At 40.6% G+C, this 20,962-nt stretch overlaps 1 protein-coding gene across 6 annotated transcripts in view; it reads right to left on the reverse strand.

Annotated features, from left to right (window-relative positions):
• CDC14B (cell division cycle 14B) overlaps nt 1-13,886 on the reverse strand; it is a 114,613-nt gene extending 100,727 nt beyond the window's left edge. For 3 of the 6 annotated variants that reach the window (XM_049894895.1, XM_049894896.1, XM_049894897.1), the window contains exon 1: nt 13,511-13,885. In XM_049894895.1, coding sequence (XP_049750852.1) covers nt 13,511-13,670 — 160 coding nt within the window. In that variant the 5' untranslated portion in view covers nt 13,671-13,885. Of the gene's footprint in view, nt 1-13,510 lie in introns of all 6 variants that reach the window. The other 3 variants (XM_049894892.1, XM_049894893.1, XM_049894901.1) reach the window with 2 other exon arrangements.
• Nucleotides 13,887-20,962: the final 7,076 nt, after the last annotated feature.

Here is a 20,962-nt window from a genome sequence, read left to right on the forward strand (position 1 = left end):
GTGCCGTCGAGTCAATTCCGACTCATAGGGACCCTATAGGACAGAGTAGAACTGCCCCATAGAGTTTCCAGGGAGGGCCTGGCAGATTCCAACTGCAAACCCTTTCATTAGCAGCTGTAGCACTTAACTACTACGCCACCAGTGTTTCCAACACCACAAATAGTAACCTGTAATTTCTCTAGTCTGTATCTGTGTAACACTTTGTACAGGCCTGTGATACACAGATTATTAACTCTTAAGCATTTAAAACAGTAGGTTTATCGTAAATAGTCCCAAGAGTACCTAACACTTGTAATTTGGCCTTGTTAGACGTAAAAGACCACACCCATCTACTCCCCTTAGCAGAGGATGAATGAGGAGTTCCTGGAAATGGAACTTGAACTGAATCTGCAAAGAGAGCCATTCCTGGCATTCTGCGTTTTGGCAGTGGCTCAGCTCTTCCAAACACTTCACATTCACTGAAGTCAGGACTTGTCCCTGGCCACAGTTCTTCTAGATGCCAATCACACAATTGCAATCAAACCTCCAGGTTACAGTGATGTTTATAAAGCCCTTCATAAAAACCAAAGAACTTCCAACAGTCCTTCACTGCATACAGATCTTCACTTGATTTCTTTAACATATCCTTGAAGGGGCCTCATTAAGTTTGCATTTTTAAACATCCAGTTTAGTATTCTTCCATTGGTTTTCCTAATAAATCCAAACCGTCATGAGCACACCTTTCCTTAATATTGTTGTTCTTCATGGCTATCAAAGGTGGCCCATGCACTATAAGATCAGACCATTGTGATCCATAGGGTTTTCATTGGCTGATTTTTTGGAAGTAGATCGCCAGGCTTTTCTCCCTAGTTTGTCTTAGTCTGGAAGCTGTGCTGAAACCTGTTTAGCATCATAGCCACATACAGGCCTTCACTGACAGACTGGTGGTGGCTGTGCCTTAGGTGCACCGGTCAGAAATAGAATCGGGGGTCTCCTGCGTGAAGGCGAGAATTCTACCACTGACCCACCACTGCCCTCTTGTCTCAACATTACCAGTCAAAACTGCTCCACCAGGACACAACATAGTGGCAGTAACACACTCAACTGGGCATAGCAGTTGAGAGCTCACTAGCTAAGAACTTAAATAACACTAAGAGTACAGAGAAAAAAATTAACAGTATTGAAATTGATCAGTAGGTGTGTTAGGTGCCCTACCTATACTCCCTCACCCCTTCAGCCCAAGTTCCAGTTGCACCAACATTTCTTTCAGGGCTCTTCTAGCCTCCAGAGCCCATTTTGCCTCCCGTCACAGCACTGGAAAATTATCACTCACCCCTCCCCAGCAGCCCTCAATCAATGACTGAGTTACTGGTGTGTAAGTACCTCAGCTCCCTCCACCTTCACAATAACTCAGAAGCAGGAGTTCTACACTTACTCCCAGATTTCCCCTGTGGGATCAAACTCCAGTTACCACTTGCTTGACAATGAACCATTAAGCCTGCCTTCCCTTACCCATCTCTCTTCCCCCCTGTCCGTTCTAGCATTTCCCAGCATCACCTCCTAGAGGAAGTACTTACACAGGAATCACTGACTCACTCCTTTCTGGGGGAACCCAAAATAAGACACTGACTGGCTGTTTGAATCCACCAGGCACTCCCTAGAAACCCTATGGGGCAGCTCTACTCTGTGCTATAGGGTCGCTGTGAGTCGGAATCGACTCAACAGCAATGGGTTTCATTTACTTTTAGTGAAATATTTCAAAGACGATCTATAACAGAAAAGCAGGCTGCACAGGGTTATGGTAAATGGGGTATGTAATGGATACAGAAAACATTTGCATTATTTAAAAATTGTTCTTACAGCATAAAACAACAACACTCAATATTCCTATTCCTAAATCTCTATATTAGAGAGATATTTATACTCTGAAATCATTTTAAAATAGTCTTTAATCCAAACCTTTGATTTCAAAAAAGTCCAAGTTTATCGATTAGGCTTCAGAATGCCCCATATCTTTATTTTGGAAGTTCCCAAAACTATCACATTAAGAAAAAAATTTCTTTAGCGCTGTGGCTGGAAGTGGTTGTCTTCTGAATCTACAGATTTAGTCTCTAAAAATGTATTTGATGAAAACAATATGAATAGATCTGAGTAGATAAAGGATGCTTTGAGGTGTATCTTCTTTTTCCTGCCCTCCCAGTAGGAGAGTTCATTAAATAATTTTTTCATTTTGGAACATAGCTGTTATTTAATTCAGGTTAAGTGTCAAGTCTCACCACTTGTTACTGGTAGAATACAAGAGCAATGTGGGACAGGTCTAAGGAAGTATGAAAAGGGTATTTCCTTCATGCTGGGGAACAGAGTCCGTCCCCAATCCCAGCTATCACTCCTCCCCCCACTGCACCACAGGTGGGGCAGTGGTAATGTCAGGAGGAAGAAGAAAGCAGAGACTTCTATTACTGTGATTAAGAGCGGTTCATTCTGGTTCTAGAGGGGAAAATAAGAGAATCTTTAGGTGCATCTGTAGGCATATGTCTATACACATTTGTGTATGCTGCATATATAGCCACATACATAACAAACCAATAGGGGGCGCAGTTATGGAGACTTCCTAGACATAGCCACACAACTCGTGGGATTGGTTTACTGGATCAAAAGGCTTGGGACCATGGTCTCAGGGGACAGTTTAGTCAATTGACATAACGTAGTTCACAAAGATAATGGTCTACATTTGAGTTCGGTGAGTAGCATCTGGCATTGGAAAAGCATGGGAGCAGCCATCTAAGATACAACCATTGGTCTCTACTCGTACGGAGCAAAAGAGAATGAAGGAAATCAAAGGCTCAAAGAAGACACTAGTCCACAGAACGAATAGCCCACATGAGCCACAACCTCTTCTCACCTGAGACCAGAAGAACTAGATGGTGCCTGGCTACCACTACCAACAGTTCTGACCAGGGTCACGATAGAAGGTCCCAGATAGAATGGGAGAAAAATGTAGGACAAAACTCAAATCCTGAAAAAAGACCAGACCTACTGGACCAAATAGAGACTGAGGAACCCCGGAAACTATCGCCCTAAGATATGCTTTCAACTTGGAATGAAAGCTATTTGTGCAAGTCAACTTTCAGCCAAATAATAGATTGGCTTATGTAATAAACAGTATCACCTATGAGTAACGTGCTCCCTTAAACAATTAACTGTATAAGACCAAACAGTCAACATTTACCCAAAAGCAAAATGAGATGACAAAGAGGGGGAGGGAAGCTAGATCAATGAAGCAGAAAAAACAAAATGGAAATGATGAGAATGCTGACATATTGTAAAATTGTAACTAATGGCTTGGAACAATTTGTACAAAAATTGTTAAAGGGGAACCTAATTTGCTGTGTAAACTTTCACCTAAAACACAAAAATAAAATTATTAAAAAAAAAAAAAGGAGAGAATCCTTAAAACACAGCTCAACCCTCCTTTCCAAGCATCCGACCCATTCAGAGTTTCAAGGCATCCATTTTTTAATATCCGTGACATTCATAGATAAGCTCCTCCATGTATATAGTTAGCAGGCACCAAGTTATACCTTGTCTTACCCAGCTCTGTGGGCTATTGCCATTTCCCAGAGATCAAGAGTCATGTCTGAAATCTCTACTGCAACCCTTGCAGCAGCTATTACAGGAATGAAGCAAAAACAGGCACTCAAACGTGGGCCAACTATGATACCTCTTTTGCAGGTCTTGCCAGCAGCAAGCATGAGACTTAAAAAAAAAAAAAAAAAAAAACTCAAACATATCCTGATTGAATTTGTGCTTTAAGCCCTTTCAGTCACAACAGTGTGACTAGTTGTGTTTGCTAGCTAAAGTCAAAGCTTTTTTTGACAGTTTATTTTCATAAAGGAAAGAAATGCGTATTCATGTGTTAGGTGCTTCCAACGAGCTATCTACATAATGACAGCATTACAGTAAAAAAATTCCAAGAGCAAATAGAGAACACACTCCCAAACATTTAAAACCATATTTGAATTTTGTTATACATTCATGTCAAAGCACTTCTTCCTCAGCACCCATAAAAGAATGTGAAAATCAGAATGCCTTTTCAGATCAAGTCACACATCCCAAATCTAGTCCTTGAAATATTTAGCAATCTTTATCTTTGGTGCCTTCAATTTAAGAAGCAAGTCAGCTTTAAAAGATGCTCTGTAATTACTTCTTGCTGAGAATAAACAAGGTTTCTCATTTTAAATTGTATCCACTGGGATACTTTGAGATTCAAATTAGAGATATATAATTAATTAAAATGTAGACCATTCATTTTAGGCTCTGTTTTAGTAGAGATTAGGCTTTCAGTACATTATTAACTGTGTGTGTGTAATATATGACAGTTATATACACAAATGAAGTTTTTAAATGTTAAAACACCATAAGATAGATCATTTTCTCCAGATATTGGAAAAAATAATTCACTTCATGTGGGAATTATCAAGTGACATTTCCATCACAAAATTCTCTCAAACTGACAATGTGTAAATGAAGAGAGTTTCCTTCATTATCTGTCTTCATTGAGAAGATGAGTTAAGAGTCTATTCCTTCTCAGCCTCTTGGGGCTAAGGGACATCATATTGTAAATCTTCACATCCCCTCTGCAATGACACCTGTCCCAGTCCCTTGCTTAAAATAGTTGCTCAATGAATATTTGTTGAATGAGTATATTAATTCCATAGCACAATTCATATAAATGAGTATAAATGGGCAAAATGCAGAGAATGGTTTAGTTGAGATGGTACTAAAATAGAGGGCTTTGCAGAATTCATAATTTGTAATAATATTATAGCATTATGGATGAGGTATAAAAAGATCAATGTCGTAAACTGCACAGCAGTGCCAAGAAAGTAATTTTACATCCAGATTGGGACTTGAAAGAACACATATCATTGACATCAGGAACAAGATGTTTTTCTTTTGTGAAAAGTACACTGCCAACCAAATTTTAATGGTATAAAAGTGTGCTACCTGAGAAATGAAGTCAGTATGGGGTATTACACAATCAGAATAAATTTACCCAGCCTAGCTTCCTCAGCTTTTCAGACTCAAAGACAGTGAGACTGTATCTTTGATTAAGTGGTGAATAAAGCATTTTAAGAGAATTACTCCTGTAGAATATAAATGATACTAAGAATTAAAAGAGCTGTGTAAAAGACTAAGAGAATAAAGTTAAAATTTTTAAAAACCATTCTGGAAATATATATGCAGGACCATTCAGGTTTATTCTTTTGATAACTGCCCTCATTTGCAGAACTTGAAAGTCAAAGTGAATTAGAATACTTTCTAATTAAAATACGTATATATACATATATATGTTCCCCGTTCCCCAAGTTCAAGTTCGCATTTCATAAGATTTCCCTCTTGCAAATACAGTAAATAAGATGTAAATATAAGCCTGTCCATTAAGCAAAGAAATGACTAGAAAGAACTAAGTAAACTTAAAAAAAAAGTCAAGGATAGCTGCTATAGTTACAACTCATTGCATGTATCTTTTCAGCAAGAGCCTACAAAAGTGAGATTCAATTTAAAAAGAACAAGCTTAATATTACCAAACATATCCATCCAAAAGTTGGCATTCGTAATTAACCCAATAAAGTATCAAAGAAACTACTTCCAGCATTGTCTATACACAGAAACCAATAAAACTTTTCACATAAAGACAAATTTCAACTAAATTGTAAACATACCAAAGATACTCTACAGTTATAGAAAAATGAATCTACTAAGACCAAGTTTAAAACAAACAAACAGGAAAGGATGGAACCAAGAATCAAAACTAACAAATTAAATTCTATAGTTTAAATTCATCAGAAAGAACTGCAAGCAGAGTCAATGATCTGAATACCTTTGTTGGAGCAGTATCCATGAAAAGCTATAGAAAAAAAGAGAGAGAGAAGGGCGTAAAACTTTCATATAAACTAGAGAATCGAGATGAAATGCACATAGTTAAATACTCTTGAATTTAGGAAGATTAAAGTCAATTTTACTTCGGAAAATGTTCCTTAAAGTAGTCCCTGCCTAATATGAGAGTGCTTGTTATAAAACTAAGAAATTAAATGACTAATCTCTGAAGCTAAAAACCAAAGAATAATGGAAAGAAACATATTTGAAGATCATTTATCTCCCACCGAGCCAGTTTCTCTAATATCTCTCTTCACTTTGTGTTGGCAACAACCTCTGCACCTACTTACCTCGTAAAGGTACCTATCCTAAGTGAGGAACAGCTTTGAAATGTTCAGATAAATCAGTCTGTATCTTTTTTTTTTTTTTTTTTTTTTCTATGTGAATTAATGTGAAGGACCTTAAAGGACTGACTTAAGTTACAAGTATTCTGTAGCTAGGATTGGAAGGAAGACACTACTGGCTACTGAATTTTTTTCCCAGTATAATAAAAAGAATAGCTTCAAAAATATAATTTCTTATTTCTGTCTGACTCCCTCTCTTCCAAATAACTTGTGCTCTGTGCTACACATTAAGTGTGGAAAGGCCCTTTGAAGGGCAACTTGCTTTACAAAAAAGAAAACACCCATCTGCCTATAATATGGACCACCAGTTTCAAATTTTTTAATAACCATCGGTGAAATACTATTTAAAAACAAGTGTACTAGAGCACAATGATGTTTTACACTAACCACTCTGAAGACTTTTATTCTGTCAGTAAAGAATTTAATATATGTTTTGTTTCCCATAATCTACACCTGAGGTGTTCTCATTAGGCCTTTGCATCTTTAAGAGACCCCTCACTGCAATAAGCTTAGCTGCAATTTAATATTAGGCAATACTGCAAACTCTTCAGTATAATAAAAATCCATAACAGTAACCTCCAAAATGAAGCAGCAGCTTCAGCTGATTCTCCCTCTTGTAAGGAATCTTTAAAGAGAAACCGTAACATTTTCCTAAGGCCAAAAAGATTATCAACACAGCGCCAAACCTCCTTCACTGCTCACAAATACCGAGCCAACCTCATCCGGAGCAATTCTGCCCTGAAGATCATTCTTAGAAGCAGAGTGAGGAACACGCTGCATTTTCACTGTGCTGATTCATTGAACCTTTTGTGCAAGTACACGTAGGGGGAAATTTTGCTTCTTAGCTTGAAATTCTTCCAACCATGCTGACTGTGTCTCAGTCTGCTCTTTGTATTCCCAGCCCACCCTACGACTGTCAAACGCATAATACTAGAGAATATTTACCGGGCCCTGACGGTCAACCTGCCACCAAGTCAAGCACCTAACATGCATGCCCCTCATTTCATCCTCACAGCTCTGTGGATTTTTAATTCTTAAACAGATGAGGGATTTGAGGCATCAAAAGGTAATCAGCCTGTGCTCGATCCCAGTGGGGGGCAGGGACAGCATTTCCCTGGTGTCCTCATGCCTAACCACTAGATTAGTCGGCCTCACAGAATTAGGTCTCTACCGTCAAAATTTTTCTTCAACCAGGATGCTTCCTTTCTATGACAGTTCTCCCTCAGACCCTCTAAGTTGTATTTTCTCAGTTAACACAGAAAACATAAACTCCATGAGAGCTGGGACCTTGTCCCCAACAATGCTCTATTTTTAAGCACCTTAAAAAAAAAAATCCTGACAGAGTAGGTATTCATTACACATTTGTTTAATGAATAGAATATCTGGACAGTTTGGGCTGTGATGACAGCCAATTTGGAAAACAGCATGAGCTCCAGAGGACCTGAATTATGTATTTGGTTGGTTCATTTTTCCCAGATCACTAAGTAATATTCATCTCCCTAATCTGACCTTACAGAGAAACTTACTGAGCACCTACTACGATATTGTCTGCTAGCCCAGGCAGCACAGGACTAAATAGTAGACGTTCGATAAATCATTTACGTGCAGCTCTACGAAGCAGCTTTATTTGTCGGAAAGAGTACAGGTCAGGAGACTGGGGTTTAGTCATGGCTTTCCCAAGAATAAACCACAGCAGTTGGGCCAAATCACTTATCTCTGGTCCTTGGCTTCCTCAGGAGGAAGAATGGAGGGTTGTGTTATTTCTAGATGATATCTTGAAATTCTTTCAAAAAATCAAAATACCTGTCCTGTCAATTCAGAGATGCCCAGAAACTCTCAGAGATTTCCAAGAAACGTGACATATATGTGCCCACACCCTCCTTCCATCCTAAATATCCACAATGAAGTTTCATTCATTCATTCTTCCTAATAACCCCAGCAGGGAATTGAGAAAACCTGTTCCCATTCAAAGGCACAGAACAGTTAACATTTGCACTGGCTGGCAGTTCCCTGGCATTAGTACCATATCCACAACCTAATTACTCCTGGTTCCCTTCATCTCTATGCCAAGCCACTCCTTTTGTCCATTCAAGCAGTAACATTAAAACAGTGTTAATTTTTTGTGTGTGTGCGGAGCTGGAATGCCTAAGGAATGTTTAAGGCAAATAACTAACACTGACACCATCAGACATAAAGAGGTTGAGGAACTAAGTAAATACATAAACCAATAAAATAAATTCACAATATGAACAAATTTAAGAGTAAGTACAGGAACAAGTCATAGGCAAAAAGAAAAATAAACACTACATACTTTGATGAGCTTCAATTACCAAAATTTAAAAATCTACATACAACATGAAACTCTTTGGGAAAAATGAACTTATTTCCCCCTTGATTCAGCACCCTACATAACAGCATTCCTTTTCCATCAAGAAAAATATGCTTGTATCACTGCAAACAATGAATATGCATGACTATTTTATACATAATAAGTATTCGATAAATACTTCTTGAATTAATGAATAAATTTTCCTTGTCTGGTATGAATTTTAAAAATCCTAAAAAGAAAGAGGGAGGGGAGCACTGTATTTGTTTAATATTATTTGATGAATATCCAATCCAAAAATAAACCAAACCCATTGCCATCCAGATTCGTAGCGACCCCATAGAACTGCCCTATAGGGTTACCAAGGAGCAGCTGGTGGATTCAAACTGCCGACCTTTTGGTTCTCAGCTGAACTCTTTAACCACTACACCACCAGGACTCTGAACATCCAGTACAGCACCATTAATCAGTGCTTTAAAATGACAATCCTGACTTCGCCTAGAGCATCTCCAATAAAATTCTTTACTGATAAAATATAGACACTCTTTAAAAGACTATCATGGCAGACGCTGGAAAACCTTTTTTTTAAAAAAAGGCAAATAATTTAAAAGATTTTTAAGACAAACCACCAAGAATCTTTTAGCTAGTTGTTATTACCAACTTACTAGTCAGAAACTTAAAAACAAAAAAAGTACAATAAATTGAAGCTCTGTGCCAACTGAAAAATCAGATAAATTATCACACAGAGATCATGCAGTAGTGTCAGTCTTTAACTTTTTTTTTTTTCTGATGTTAATAAAGAGGGAAGAAGAATGCGCACTGTGCCATTTGCTCATCCCTCCTTCCTGCACAGCAAGGGTTTTGTTTTGTTTTTTTTATTCGTTCAGAAAACATTTCTGGAAGGCCCTATTTAAGGACTGGGAATATAGAAATAAAAATAAGATTTAGACATCTGGTCTCAAGGAAGTTCATGGGAAAATCAAATACTGTATTTGGCCCTGTCCAGCTTTTTTTCTGTGTTATTTCTCCCACCTTGAGAGTTACCTAGCTCCAAATAAACTCAAAGCCCTCCTCTCCCCCACCCAACTTCATTGACTCCTACCAGCTCATTCAGATCTTGTCTTTTCTTGGTTATTATTAGCGTTAATATATACAATTTACACTGTATTTATGTCCTTCACATGCTGCACTGGAACTGCATCAGGAAAACAACGCAAAGTAAAAAATCCAGTCTTTGTACGTGGCAGGAACTGGATGAATGGCTAGATGAGAAGTTGAAGGGCTCAGGGTAGGAATAAAACCCCTATCAGTCTGCTCCTTTCTCAAGCCTGTCTTCTGAGGTACCTCTGGGTGGGTTTGAACCGCCAACTTTCTGTTAGTAATCGAGCACTTAACCATCTGTGCCACCCAGGGGCTCCAGTAAAGAGTACACACTAGAGTAAACACCAAGTGTGAAGTGTGGCTGGCTAGACACTAAACAGTAGTGAACACATAACAAAGGACTATGTGAACAAAAACAGACACCAAGCATACTATTTAAATGCACACACATATGAAATATCCTGGGATCTCTGGGAATTCAATTTACAGATAAAATAGGCCGCAATAAAAATGTCAAAGGACGAAAGTAAAAAAGTTTCAAGGTATTTAAGGGCTGGGCAGGCAGAAGTGACAACATGCAGAAATTTTTATAAACCATTTCCATGTCTAAGAATCTCCACAATGCAATAATAATTGTTGGCAACAGTGTGGAAAAATTGGAACCCTCATACGTTGCTGGTGGTGTAGCCACTCTGGAAGAGTTTCGCAGTTCCTTAAAAAGTTAACCATGGAGTTAGCACGTAACCCAGAAATTCCCCTCCTAGATACATATGCGAGAGAACTAAAAACATGTCAACATAAAAACATGTACACGAATGTTTATAGCAGCATTATTCATAATAGCCAAAAAGTGGGAACAACCCAAATGTCCATAAATTAATGAACTGATACAATGTGGCATATGAATAGGCAAAAAAGTGAAAAAAAAGAAAAAAGTACCCACAAAATATTTCCTTGACTCAGAAAGGAACACTCGCCTTAAGTCTTTTCATTTTTCAGAAGTTGTCAATACCTAAAGCTATTTTAAAAGTGGAAAAGCAGGTGGCAACAAAGTAAGGAGAGAGATTTAACACAAACTGTCATAATGTGGAACATTTTAGAATATGGCAAGCAAATTCCACACAATTTCAAAGCTCTGCCTGTATCTTCCCTCCTCCCGCCCTCACCGAGATATTATATAAAATTTCAGGATACAAAGTTTCTCCCATATATCTTTTCAAATGGGGAAAGAAGTACAATATTTAAAATTCACACACCTTGGCCTTGCGTTTTCATCTCCAGAAATTCACCCTACAGATACAGTGACACATGTATGCAGGTAAGTACACGGATGTTACTGCAGCCATTTGCAATATGGATAGGAAAGACCCCAAACTACCATGAAATAAATCACAGTTCAGCCTACAGCGGGACACCATGCAGAGAGCTCTTCATGCCAGTACGGTACAATCTCTAGAATCTTTCCAACACATAGTAAATTGAAGGAAGAGGGAAGAGGACTACTACCAGGGAAGGGAGACTATATATCTCGTAATGTTTGTCTTAAAAAAACTAATAAGCAAACAAACAAAAAGCATGTGCACGCACTGCTTCTTAAGAAAACCGTGACTGAGTGAAAACAAGTTGGGAAGGAACGGTCCAGGTTGCCGTTTGCTGAGGAGTATGCTGCAAACCCTCCCCAGAAAACCAATTAAAAAACCTAATAATTCAAACTCTGCATCCAAAATTATTTTAATTTGTCTTATACATCACACTGAAACAATCATTTAGTATCATTTTTTCAGGTAGTCAAGAGTATCACTGAGGGACATTTGGAGAAAACCCTTACTCCCCTGGAGCTATCTGACAGTGAGGTGAGGCCCCTTCGCTATCTTAGCTTGTAACCTGAGTAAGAGCATTGTGATTTTATATAATGCAACTCTTTCCTGGGTATCCTGCATGGTGATTATTTTCCGAAGTCAGTTCATAGGTCACTGCCTCATCAAGGCCAGCCACATTGCATTTTGTCTCCATGAAGTAGGAGGAAGATTTTACTGTAATGACTTTGCTGTCAAAAACCACCTTTTTGATTGGAAACAACTTAAACATCAATAATGTTTAAACAACTTAAACATCAATAAGGAGCTGTGTTAACAGAATACTAAGCAGTCATTAAAAACAAATGGTGGGGGGGAAATGAGGCAGCTTTGTATTTCACCCATACAGAACAATTGTTCTGCTAAGAAATAGCATGAAAATAAAACCATGTGCAGAACATGCTGTATGCCACCATGTACTCGTATGGTAGAGGACACATAAATATGTATGTAAGCATAGCCTATTTGTGGAAGAATTCACAAGAAACTGGAAACAGCAGCTGCCTCTGGGGAAGGGCACTTGGTGGCTGGCGGACCAACTTTTCACTATATAGGCCTGTACCTTTAGAATTACAGTTCTGTGCCATGTACTTGCTCTAAAATTTAATTAAATGCCATTAAACTTCTTTTAAGAGGTATAAATAACAAAAGACATAAGGAATGTGCAGGCTCCCCCTACCCCTAGCCCTTGGGGGGGCCATGTCCCAGGTGGGTACACAGTGGGAGAACACTGTTACCAGCCTCAGCCAGCTGGCCTCGCCTCCTGCAGCGCCACCCCCGACTCTGGACCTCCCTTTAAAGGCGCCAGCCAGGGACAGGTACCTATAGCAGTTTCTTTTTCTTCCTCCTCCTCCTCCCAAGGGCCATCCACCAAATGCTGAGAAACTTTCCACTCTCCTCTCAGCTTTTTTAAAAATAGACCTTAGTTTCCAGACTGTCATCAACCCAGAATATAATTTCTACTAAATTTCTTTGTTTATCTAAACACTTTCTAATGTTCTGACCACTCCAGTTTACCTGGACTGGAGGGAAACGGTTTATGAAAATCCCGTATGCCCAGCTTTACACATTCCACCACGGAAAACAGACTGCAAGTTCTCTTAAAACCGTGGACCTCTAGCTATACTGTTTACAACGCGTTTTCACATACATCATCACATATAATGCCTTCACAGGCTTCAGTGTCAATCCTGGTAAACCCAACAGCTGCCAAATTGGATTTATCAGTCTTCGTGAATTATAGAACCAGCACTAATAACACAGCTATCAGTTCAAAAGCGACAGCTCTGGGTACTCAGCATGCTAACTGGTTCAAATGCCATCAACGTGACACATTCCTTCCCGAAGCTCTGGAAGGGGGATTATCCCGAGGAGGTTTGGGGTGTGTGCACGCTGGGGAGGAGCAGAGTGGAACTAGGACCAGAGAAAGAGATGATCTGGCTCCCGTGCTCGGCTAGGGGAATGCTCCACCATGCTAGCCTCGCTTGGTTTCTTACTGAGCACCAGAGCGGTTTGGCAAACGCCAAACAGGGCAGCTCCCGCGCCAGGCGTGTTCAGCGCGCTCGGGGAATCCTCTAGAGCTTATTCAGAGGTTCAAACTCAAGTGAGAGCCAACTGTGCCTCCAACTCCGTCAGTGTCTGCAAGAACTTAGAAAAAGCCCGAGAGGGAGGGACACATTCGAGGCGCTGGGCTGATGCCAGCCATTTAGAAAGGTGACCCTCGGCCCGTCTTGCTGAGGTAGAAAGGTGCAAAACCGGTAAAGTTACAGCTCTCAGCGAACGCAGATAACAGCTCTGGGTAGGGGGGTGGGATGCCGAAGGGGGTGTGGCCGGCTGGGGGAGTGGGAGTAGAGACGCGTCGGACCGGCCCGGGGAGGCTCCTCTACAGCCTGGGTGGGTGGGCTAGGACCCCATCGCGCGGTTCGGCATGTCCGGGGTGCCCCGTCACGCGCTCGCCGGCTCACCGGAGATGTCTAGGTACAGGTCGTCCTGGTGGTCCAGGCGGTGCAGTTCCTGCGACGTGGAGCTGCGGCTCTTCTTCACGCCCGCCGAGGCCGACGAGCAGCGCCGCGAGCAGGGGGGCGCGGCGGCCCAGCTCGGCCGCCGCTCGCTCTTCCGCTTCATGGAGGCGGCCGCGGCCAGTCAGGGGGCCACAACCATGGCCCCGAGCGCCCGCCGAGGCCCCGCCAGCCCTGCGCGCGGGCACTCGGGGCGGCGGGCGCGGAGCGGCGCTGCAAGGACGACGTGGGCCGGCCGAGCCCGGCGGGAGGCGGCGGCGCAGGAGCCGGAGGAGGGGCCCGGCCCACAGCGCCTGCCCCGCTCCCTCCTGCGGCCGCCGCCGGACCCGCGCCGCAGCGCTCGCTACAGCGCCTCCTGCCGCTGCCGGCGCCCCCCAGCCCGCCCCCAGGTCCCCGCAGCCCGCTAGCGCGGCCGAGGCGACGGTGCTGCCTCCGCCGGCTGGGGCTGCCCGGGGTAACCGCGCGCGCCCACGGCGGCCCCGGACGCTGCTGCCGAGGCGCCCGAGCACAGCGGGCCGCGGCTCCCGGGGACCCCAGGAGGGCTGTTCCGTGGAGTTTCATTCACAAAAAAGGGCCCACAACCCTCCTCGGGGCCCGAAAACTGAGGCCTTTCATTGGTCACTGTTGCGTGACGTCACGGAGACGGGACCTTTCTACAGGCAGGTACCCAGTGACGCCATAAAGAAAAGTCTGAGCGGTTCCACCAATCAGAGATAAAGTGTGCCCGCGGCCCCCTGCCGGTCCCCCAACTTTGCAGTTTCTTCTGTGACCCTGGAGTGCCAAGACCCCAGTGCTCAACTTCCTTTAGTGAGTCACCAAACCTTTACACAGCCCCACCCTACTATTTTAACTCCGTTCCTTGGCATTTATATGTTTTAAAATGTGTCTTGGTTTTCCTTGTAATTCGCGCCAAGGTAATGGGACTCTTGGAATGGCTGCTGCCTTAGAAAAGTTTTGACTGATTAAGTCGTTCGCAGCTATGTACATTTAGGATAGAGTTGACTTCAGAACTTCAGAAGAACTACTTAAATCAGCTGCCTTCTGTTTATAGACCTATGTTCGGCGTTCAAAAAAACCAAGGGCTTCTTAAAAAAAAAAAAAAAAGCGGATAAAACTACCGCGGAAACACGATATCCCGTAATGGTTTGCACCTCACAGATCCTCCTCTTGGAATCCAGTACCCGCATTAACTCAGTAATTTTATACACTGGTTGCTGTGTTTTTCTTAGCTAAGGTGTCGACAGGCCCGATTATATTATGAAGTACTGAAGCAAGTGGCAAAGTTAGTCCTTGAACTTTTTTTTATCTTTTCAAACTGTAAGGTCATATCCCCTGCTTTTTCTACAGAGTTAAAATAATGCCTCTCTCTCTCTCAAACTTAACCAAAACTGTCATTTTGGAGGATCTTTAAACAAATTTCCATGGTAGCATCTAAATTTTTTTTTTTCTGGGTTAGCATCTAAAAGGGGTGAAAAGTTTGGAGGGCAGTCTTTAGATTTCATAGTCCAAAATTCTACAGTATCTTCAAGTTATTCCTGGTTTTCAGAAGTGTTTTAGTGATTTACCCTGAAGTTCCAGCCTCTGTAAGAGAAAGATGAATTTGACTCAGTTGGCATGGAAGCTTCTCAGAAATACAAGTTTTGATATAGTGCCTCTCTGTACCACCACTATTAACTTCTCCTGTTCTGGGCTTTGACCTCAGGCACTGAGTTAAGGATGGGTGGAGGCTAGGAAAGAAGGTCCTGACAACCTCAAACTGTTTGGAACTAGAGACCAATAACTCTGTTAAGAACTTTTTCTCAAACTTTGTAAGCATGGTCATTTTGCCCCTGTTTCACGTAAGGAAATCAGTGAAGACTTTAAAGATAATTTACGTGTTAATCTGAAGCAGCAGCAAGGAAGCATGAGGCTGAGGGGCTATGCATGTAAGTCTTGGTGAACAGAAACCATGCCAGGTCACCAGACCTCTGTTCTGTCTGGAAGAAGGAAGCCTTTCAGACTGCCCTGGGGGATCCAGACTATCAGGGATTTTACCAAAGTAGGTCTTGTGGTCTTGTTTTGAATAGATACTACAGTTGGCTGCCCCTGAGGAATGAGAGGCCTAGGACATTGGGAGTTGTCATCTTGGCTCCCTTGAATTACCCAATTACAAGCACCCCATGACATTCTATTTTTTCAGAGTGACTTACTAAATGTCAACCTAAGACTAAAGTGCCAAGTTCACTTACACCAATTTCCGTTCTCTCACCTTCAAATATAGTGTTGGAGCTAGAAATTCTATCAAAATGCATATGATTTAAATAAGAGTGTCAAAAATATAGATAATTACACCGTTTAAGCCTTTTCACATTTTACAAATATGTAATTTTCTAGCTTTGTTATTACAATATCATTAAGAGAGAAGGTATATAATTACATTTTGTGATTATGGAGAAATATCTTCCATTCTTGGGAACAGGAAGTCGATGTGCTAAGTGTACACATAAAGTTTTTTTTTTCCTATAAAACAGAACATGGTTATATTTAATGTACAACATCTGTACAACCAAAAAATAAACAACAATGAAATAAATTCGGGGGAGGGGGGAAACATGGCATTTCATTTGCAAGGCATGACAATGAAAATATAAATATACGTAATCATAAATTAACTCTTAGAAACCAATAGCAAACTAATCTTCCAAGATAAATGAGGGGGGAAAAAACATAGAGGAAAACGAAATAATACAAATGACTGTTAAGGATACGTGGTGATGATGACAGAGTGTGACATTAACGGAAGAAAATAATTTCTTTGTAACATCACATTGTTAGAAATTTAAGATGCCATCATCTGATCATCCTACAAGAAGGAAGCAGGGAGCTCCTTCCATTCACTAACAGTGGGGGAGAAGACTGACAGTCTCTTCACTCAGGGGGAATTAGGTAGTTTTAGCTGAAATTTTTCATAAAGTTTTAAACCCTGTTTACATTTTGGTTATAGGTCATGTTTAGATAGTGGCTGAAATAATATCACCTATTATTTAGTTGATAGTTGTTTTGTGTGGACACTCTTCCCCCTCTCCAATGAACAGACGTCAGGGCTCTGAGAATTTGGCCACAGGCAATGTAGTTAAGTTTGCTTGGTTGGTTGGTTTGTTGTTCATTGTTTGATTGTTGTTCATTGTTTGATTGTTGTTCATGGAATTTTAGAGCTTGAGAAGCACCTTAAAACAATATTTGATCCAAGACTGTCCGTTCACAGTGAGGACATCGAGACCCAGAGAAGTAGTTGCTGTTGAGTCAGGCCAACCCATGACGACCCCAAGTGTGTCTGAGTAGAACTGTGGGTTTTCAATGGCTGATTTTTCAGAAGTGGGTCACCAGGCCTGTCCTCTGAGGTGCCTTTGGGTGAACTCCAACCTCTAACCTCTTGGTTAGCAGCCAAGCATGTTAATCATTTGCACAACCCAGGGATTCCAGGGGAGAGAACCTAGACGCCCTCAAAGACTTTTCCTGGAGCTGTTTGAACTTAGGGAACATATACATCTGGTTGTGATTCTCCATATTAAGGGAGAAAATTTTTTAAAGGGGGAGGGGACAAAGTTCTATAAAATATTCCTATCTTTTCTAGGTTCTACGTCCCTACAAGGAAAACAATTATGGAAGGTTTTCTTATTACAGGCAGTCCCCGGGTTATGAATGTATGACTTACAGACAAGTGGTACTTAAGAACTGACTGCCAGAGAGCCTATTATATTAAAATGTTGAGTTAAATACATACAATGGTTCCTAATAACTAACGCATGCACACAATACTCTGTCCTGCTCCTGAAAACACTGCAGTTTGGAAGTGTTTCTTAAGTGTTTTATATGCATAGAAAGGTAAAATATATGCTGTGGTACTAAGACATTTGACTGATGTGAAATAAGAACCATATGTTCTGTTCTGATTTACATATAAATTCAACTTATTTCAGACAGACTTAGGAATAGACCTCATGCATAACCCGAAGACTGCCTGTATGTGTATTTCAGATAGATCATATTCAGAAAATTAGCAATCTTTTACTAAAATTAGTAGAAACTTGATTGATAAAGAGCTCTGGTGGCATGATAAGTGATGCTAAAGTTTCAAATAAAAATATAAGTTCCAGAATCAGTGAATTACAGTTTTAATTATGTGAAGAAGAGCAATTTGTTTAGGGTCAAGTAAAACTAGTGTGGTTCGAGTGGCAGGCATATGGGAAAATGGGCACATACTAACATCCCCACTAGCATATTTGACAAGAAATATGGTAGTGGGATATTAGTTTGGTTTTGTTTAATTGGATATTCTGGTAACCCAGCACTAATCTGAAATCCACCATGTTCCTGACCTTGAGACTGAAAATCTTTGGACTTGTAAAAAAAAGGAAGAAAATTAACATCTATTGACCTACCGGCACATGCTATATGTAGCCACCAGCTACATACAGTGCTAGGGGCTTCACACAAATGCCCTGTTAGATGTTAGTGAGTATCATGGATTGAATAATGTCCCCCCAAAAAATGTGTGTATCAGTTTGGCTGGGCCATGATTCCCAGTATTGTGTGATTTACCTATAAATTGTAAATTCTGCCTCTGTGATGTTAATGAGGGAGGATGGGCGGCAGTTGTGTTAGTAAGGCAGGACTCAATTTACAAGATTGGATTGTGTCTTGAGGCAATCTCTTGAGATACAAAAGCAAGAAGTGAGCAGAGAGACTGGGCCTCATGCCACCAAGAAAGCATTGCCAGGAGCAGAGCACGTCATTTGGACCCCGGGATCCCTGTGAAGAGAAGATCCTAGTCCTGGGGAAGACTGAGGAGAAGGCCGACAGAGAGGGAAAGCCTTCACCTGGAGTTGACACCTTGAGTTTGGACGTTTAGCCTACTTTACTGTGAAGAAATAAATTTCTCTTTGTTAGAGACATCTATCTGTGGTATTTCTGTTATAGCAGCACTAGATGACTAAGACAGTGAGGAATCACATTTTTGAGAGGTCAAGATCGTTATCCTGGGACCCACAGTGGGTTTGGTTTGGAAACCCCTGGTACAGAAACACGAGTGGCTCCAAAGTAGTTCTGTGTTCTCAGGCCAGGACCATTCCTCCTGTGGAGAACGGAATCTGAAGGGATCTTATCTTCAGGGTGGGCTTCCGAAAATGAATGATGTCTACAACAGTGTACATGTCAGAAATCTGGGTAACCTCTTTCCACCTCAGACCAGACCCTGATGTTGTAGATTTTTAAAACAATATTCCAGATGTTAATTTGGTTTTTGATTATATACTCTCCTCCCGGGAAATAATAATAACAATGGAATGTGGGGGAGGGGGCACTGAGGAACCAGTGAGATTCTGGCTGTTTTGAGCCTTGAGATCAGTTAGAGTGTGACTGAGGATGTTGTCACCCAAAAGCCAAAGAGGCTGGTGTCTGGGGACCCTGAGTAATACCCAAATCTTTCCTTCCCGTAGCCTTTTGAAAAGTGCTGAGATGCTGTTGACATTACTATCAGATACTCAGTATGTGGACAGGTAGGATATAGTCATCTGGAAGAATGGAAAACGGCACGTGGAGATCACCGCATTCATTCTCTTCCTGGTTAAAGGCTTCTGCCAAGTCTGAGTGTACATGTTCATCCTCCTTATTTACGCTTCGCTTTTTTATCTCAAATAACAAAATAATACATGAACAAATGTGATAATATATATATTTAATTTAAGCAAAGCAAAAATCTATTTTTAAAAAACAAAAAAGTTCCCTTTCACTGTCACACTTCAATCCCACCCTTACAGATACCGCCATTAACAGTCTATATTTAGATTTTAAAACCTAGATTCTTAAAAATAAATTGGTTTATACAATACACATATTATTCTGTGAATGGCTTTTTTCACTTAATACTGCATCTTGAGAATTCTCTTTGTCAATCTTTAAGACCAACTCATCCATTCTAATGACTGCATCGGTTTCCCTCTGCTGTGTTCTACATATTTTCCTACGGATAGAGGCTTAGGTTGTGTTGTGGGGAAGGGAGCGCAACAATTCAAACAATGCTGCAATGAATATCCTAACATATGTATATCAACAAGAGGTAGAATTACCGGCTCAAAGGGTTATTTGCTTTTTAAATTTTGATGAATACTAACAATATTTTAGGGTAAAAAAAAACTATTGAAATCACTGGATATAATCAATATTATTTAACTTTGAGAATCAAAAATGATCTCTCACTGTTATTCTATTTACATATCACTGATCACTAGTGCATGTTGTCAAGTGTTCGTTAGATGTTTGCAGTAATTTTCCAAAGAATTTTTTATCCATGTCCTTTGCCCATTGTTCTAGTTGATTATTTTCATTTTCTTTTAGGTTTGTGGGATCTGTTTACATATTATGAATATCAGCCCTTCAAGCTTTGCAGATGTTGATTGCCTGTCCATTCTTTGTCATATTTCTTTGTTGATGTTGCTCTGAAAAAGTTTTAAATATTTTAATGCCAAACCAATTTTGCCAATCTTTTTTAAGACATCTGGGTCTTAGATCTTTCCCATCCCAATATTTTAAAAGTATTTTTTACTTACTTCTGGCTCATTTAGAGTATTACTATATTTAGCTCTTTAATCAAGCTGGAATTTATTTTGGTCATGGAGGATAAGGATAATTTTATCCCCAATACTTTTTATTAAATAGTCCATCTTTTCCCCATTGATTTGAAATGCTACCCTTTTATATGTTCGTTTCCAAAACTTAAAATACTTAAAAATAAGTGTATATAAGTATACTGTGGTCTGTTTGTGCCGTTATTGTTAGGTGCCCTCCAGTCCCGACTGTGTACAACAAAATGAAACACGGCCTGGTCCTGCACCATCCTCACAATCGTTATGCTTGAGCCCGTTGTTGCAGCCACTGTGTCAATCAGTCTTATTAAGGGTCTTCCTCTTCTTCGATGACCCTTCTTTACCAAGCATGATGTTTGTCCATGGACTGGTCCCTCCTGATAACATGTCCAAAGTACGACAGACGAAGTTTTACCATCCTCGCTTCTAAGGAGCATTCTGGCTATAATTCTTCCAAGACAGATTTGTTTGTTCTTCGGGCAGTCCGTAGTATATTCAGTATTCTTCTCCAACACCATAATTTAAAGGTATTGATTCTTCTTCGTTCTTCTCTTATTCATTGTCCAGCTTTCTCATGCATATGAGGCAATTGAAAATACCTTGGCTTGGGTCAGGCACACCTTAGTCCTCAAAGTGACATCTTTGCTTTTCAACACTTTAAAGAGGTCTTTTGCAGCAGATTTGCCCAATACAATTCATTTTTTGATTTCTTGATTGTGGATCCAAGTAAAATGAAGTCCTTGATAACTTCAGTATTTTCTCTGTTTATCACGAT

This window comes from Elephas maximus, chromosome 9, assembly GCF_024166365.1.
Source record: "Elephas maximus indicus isolate mEleMax1 chromosome 9, mEleMax1 primary haplotype, whole genome shotgun sequence".
NCBI lineage: Eukaryota > Metazoa > Chordata > Mammalia > Proboscidea > Elephantidae > Elephas > Elephas maximus.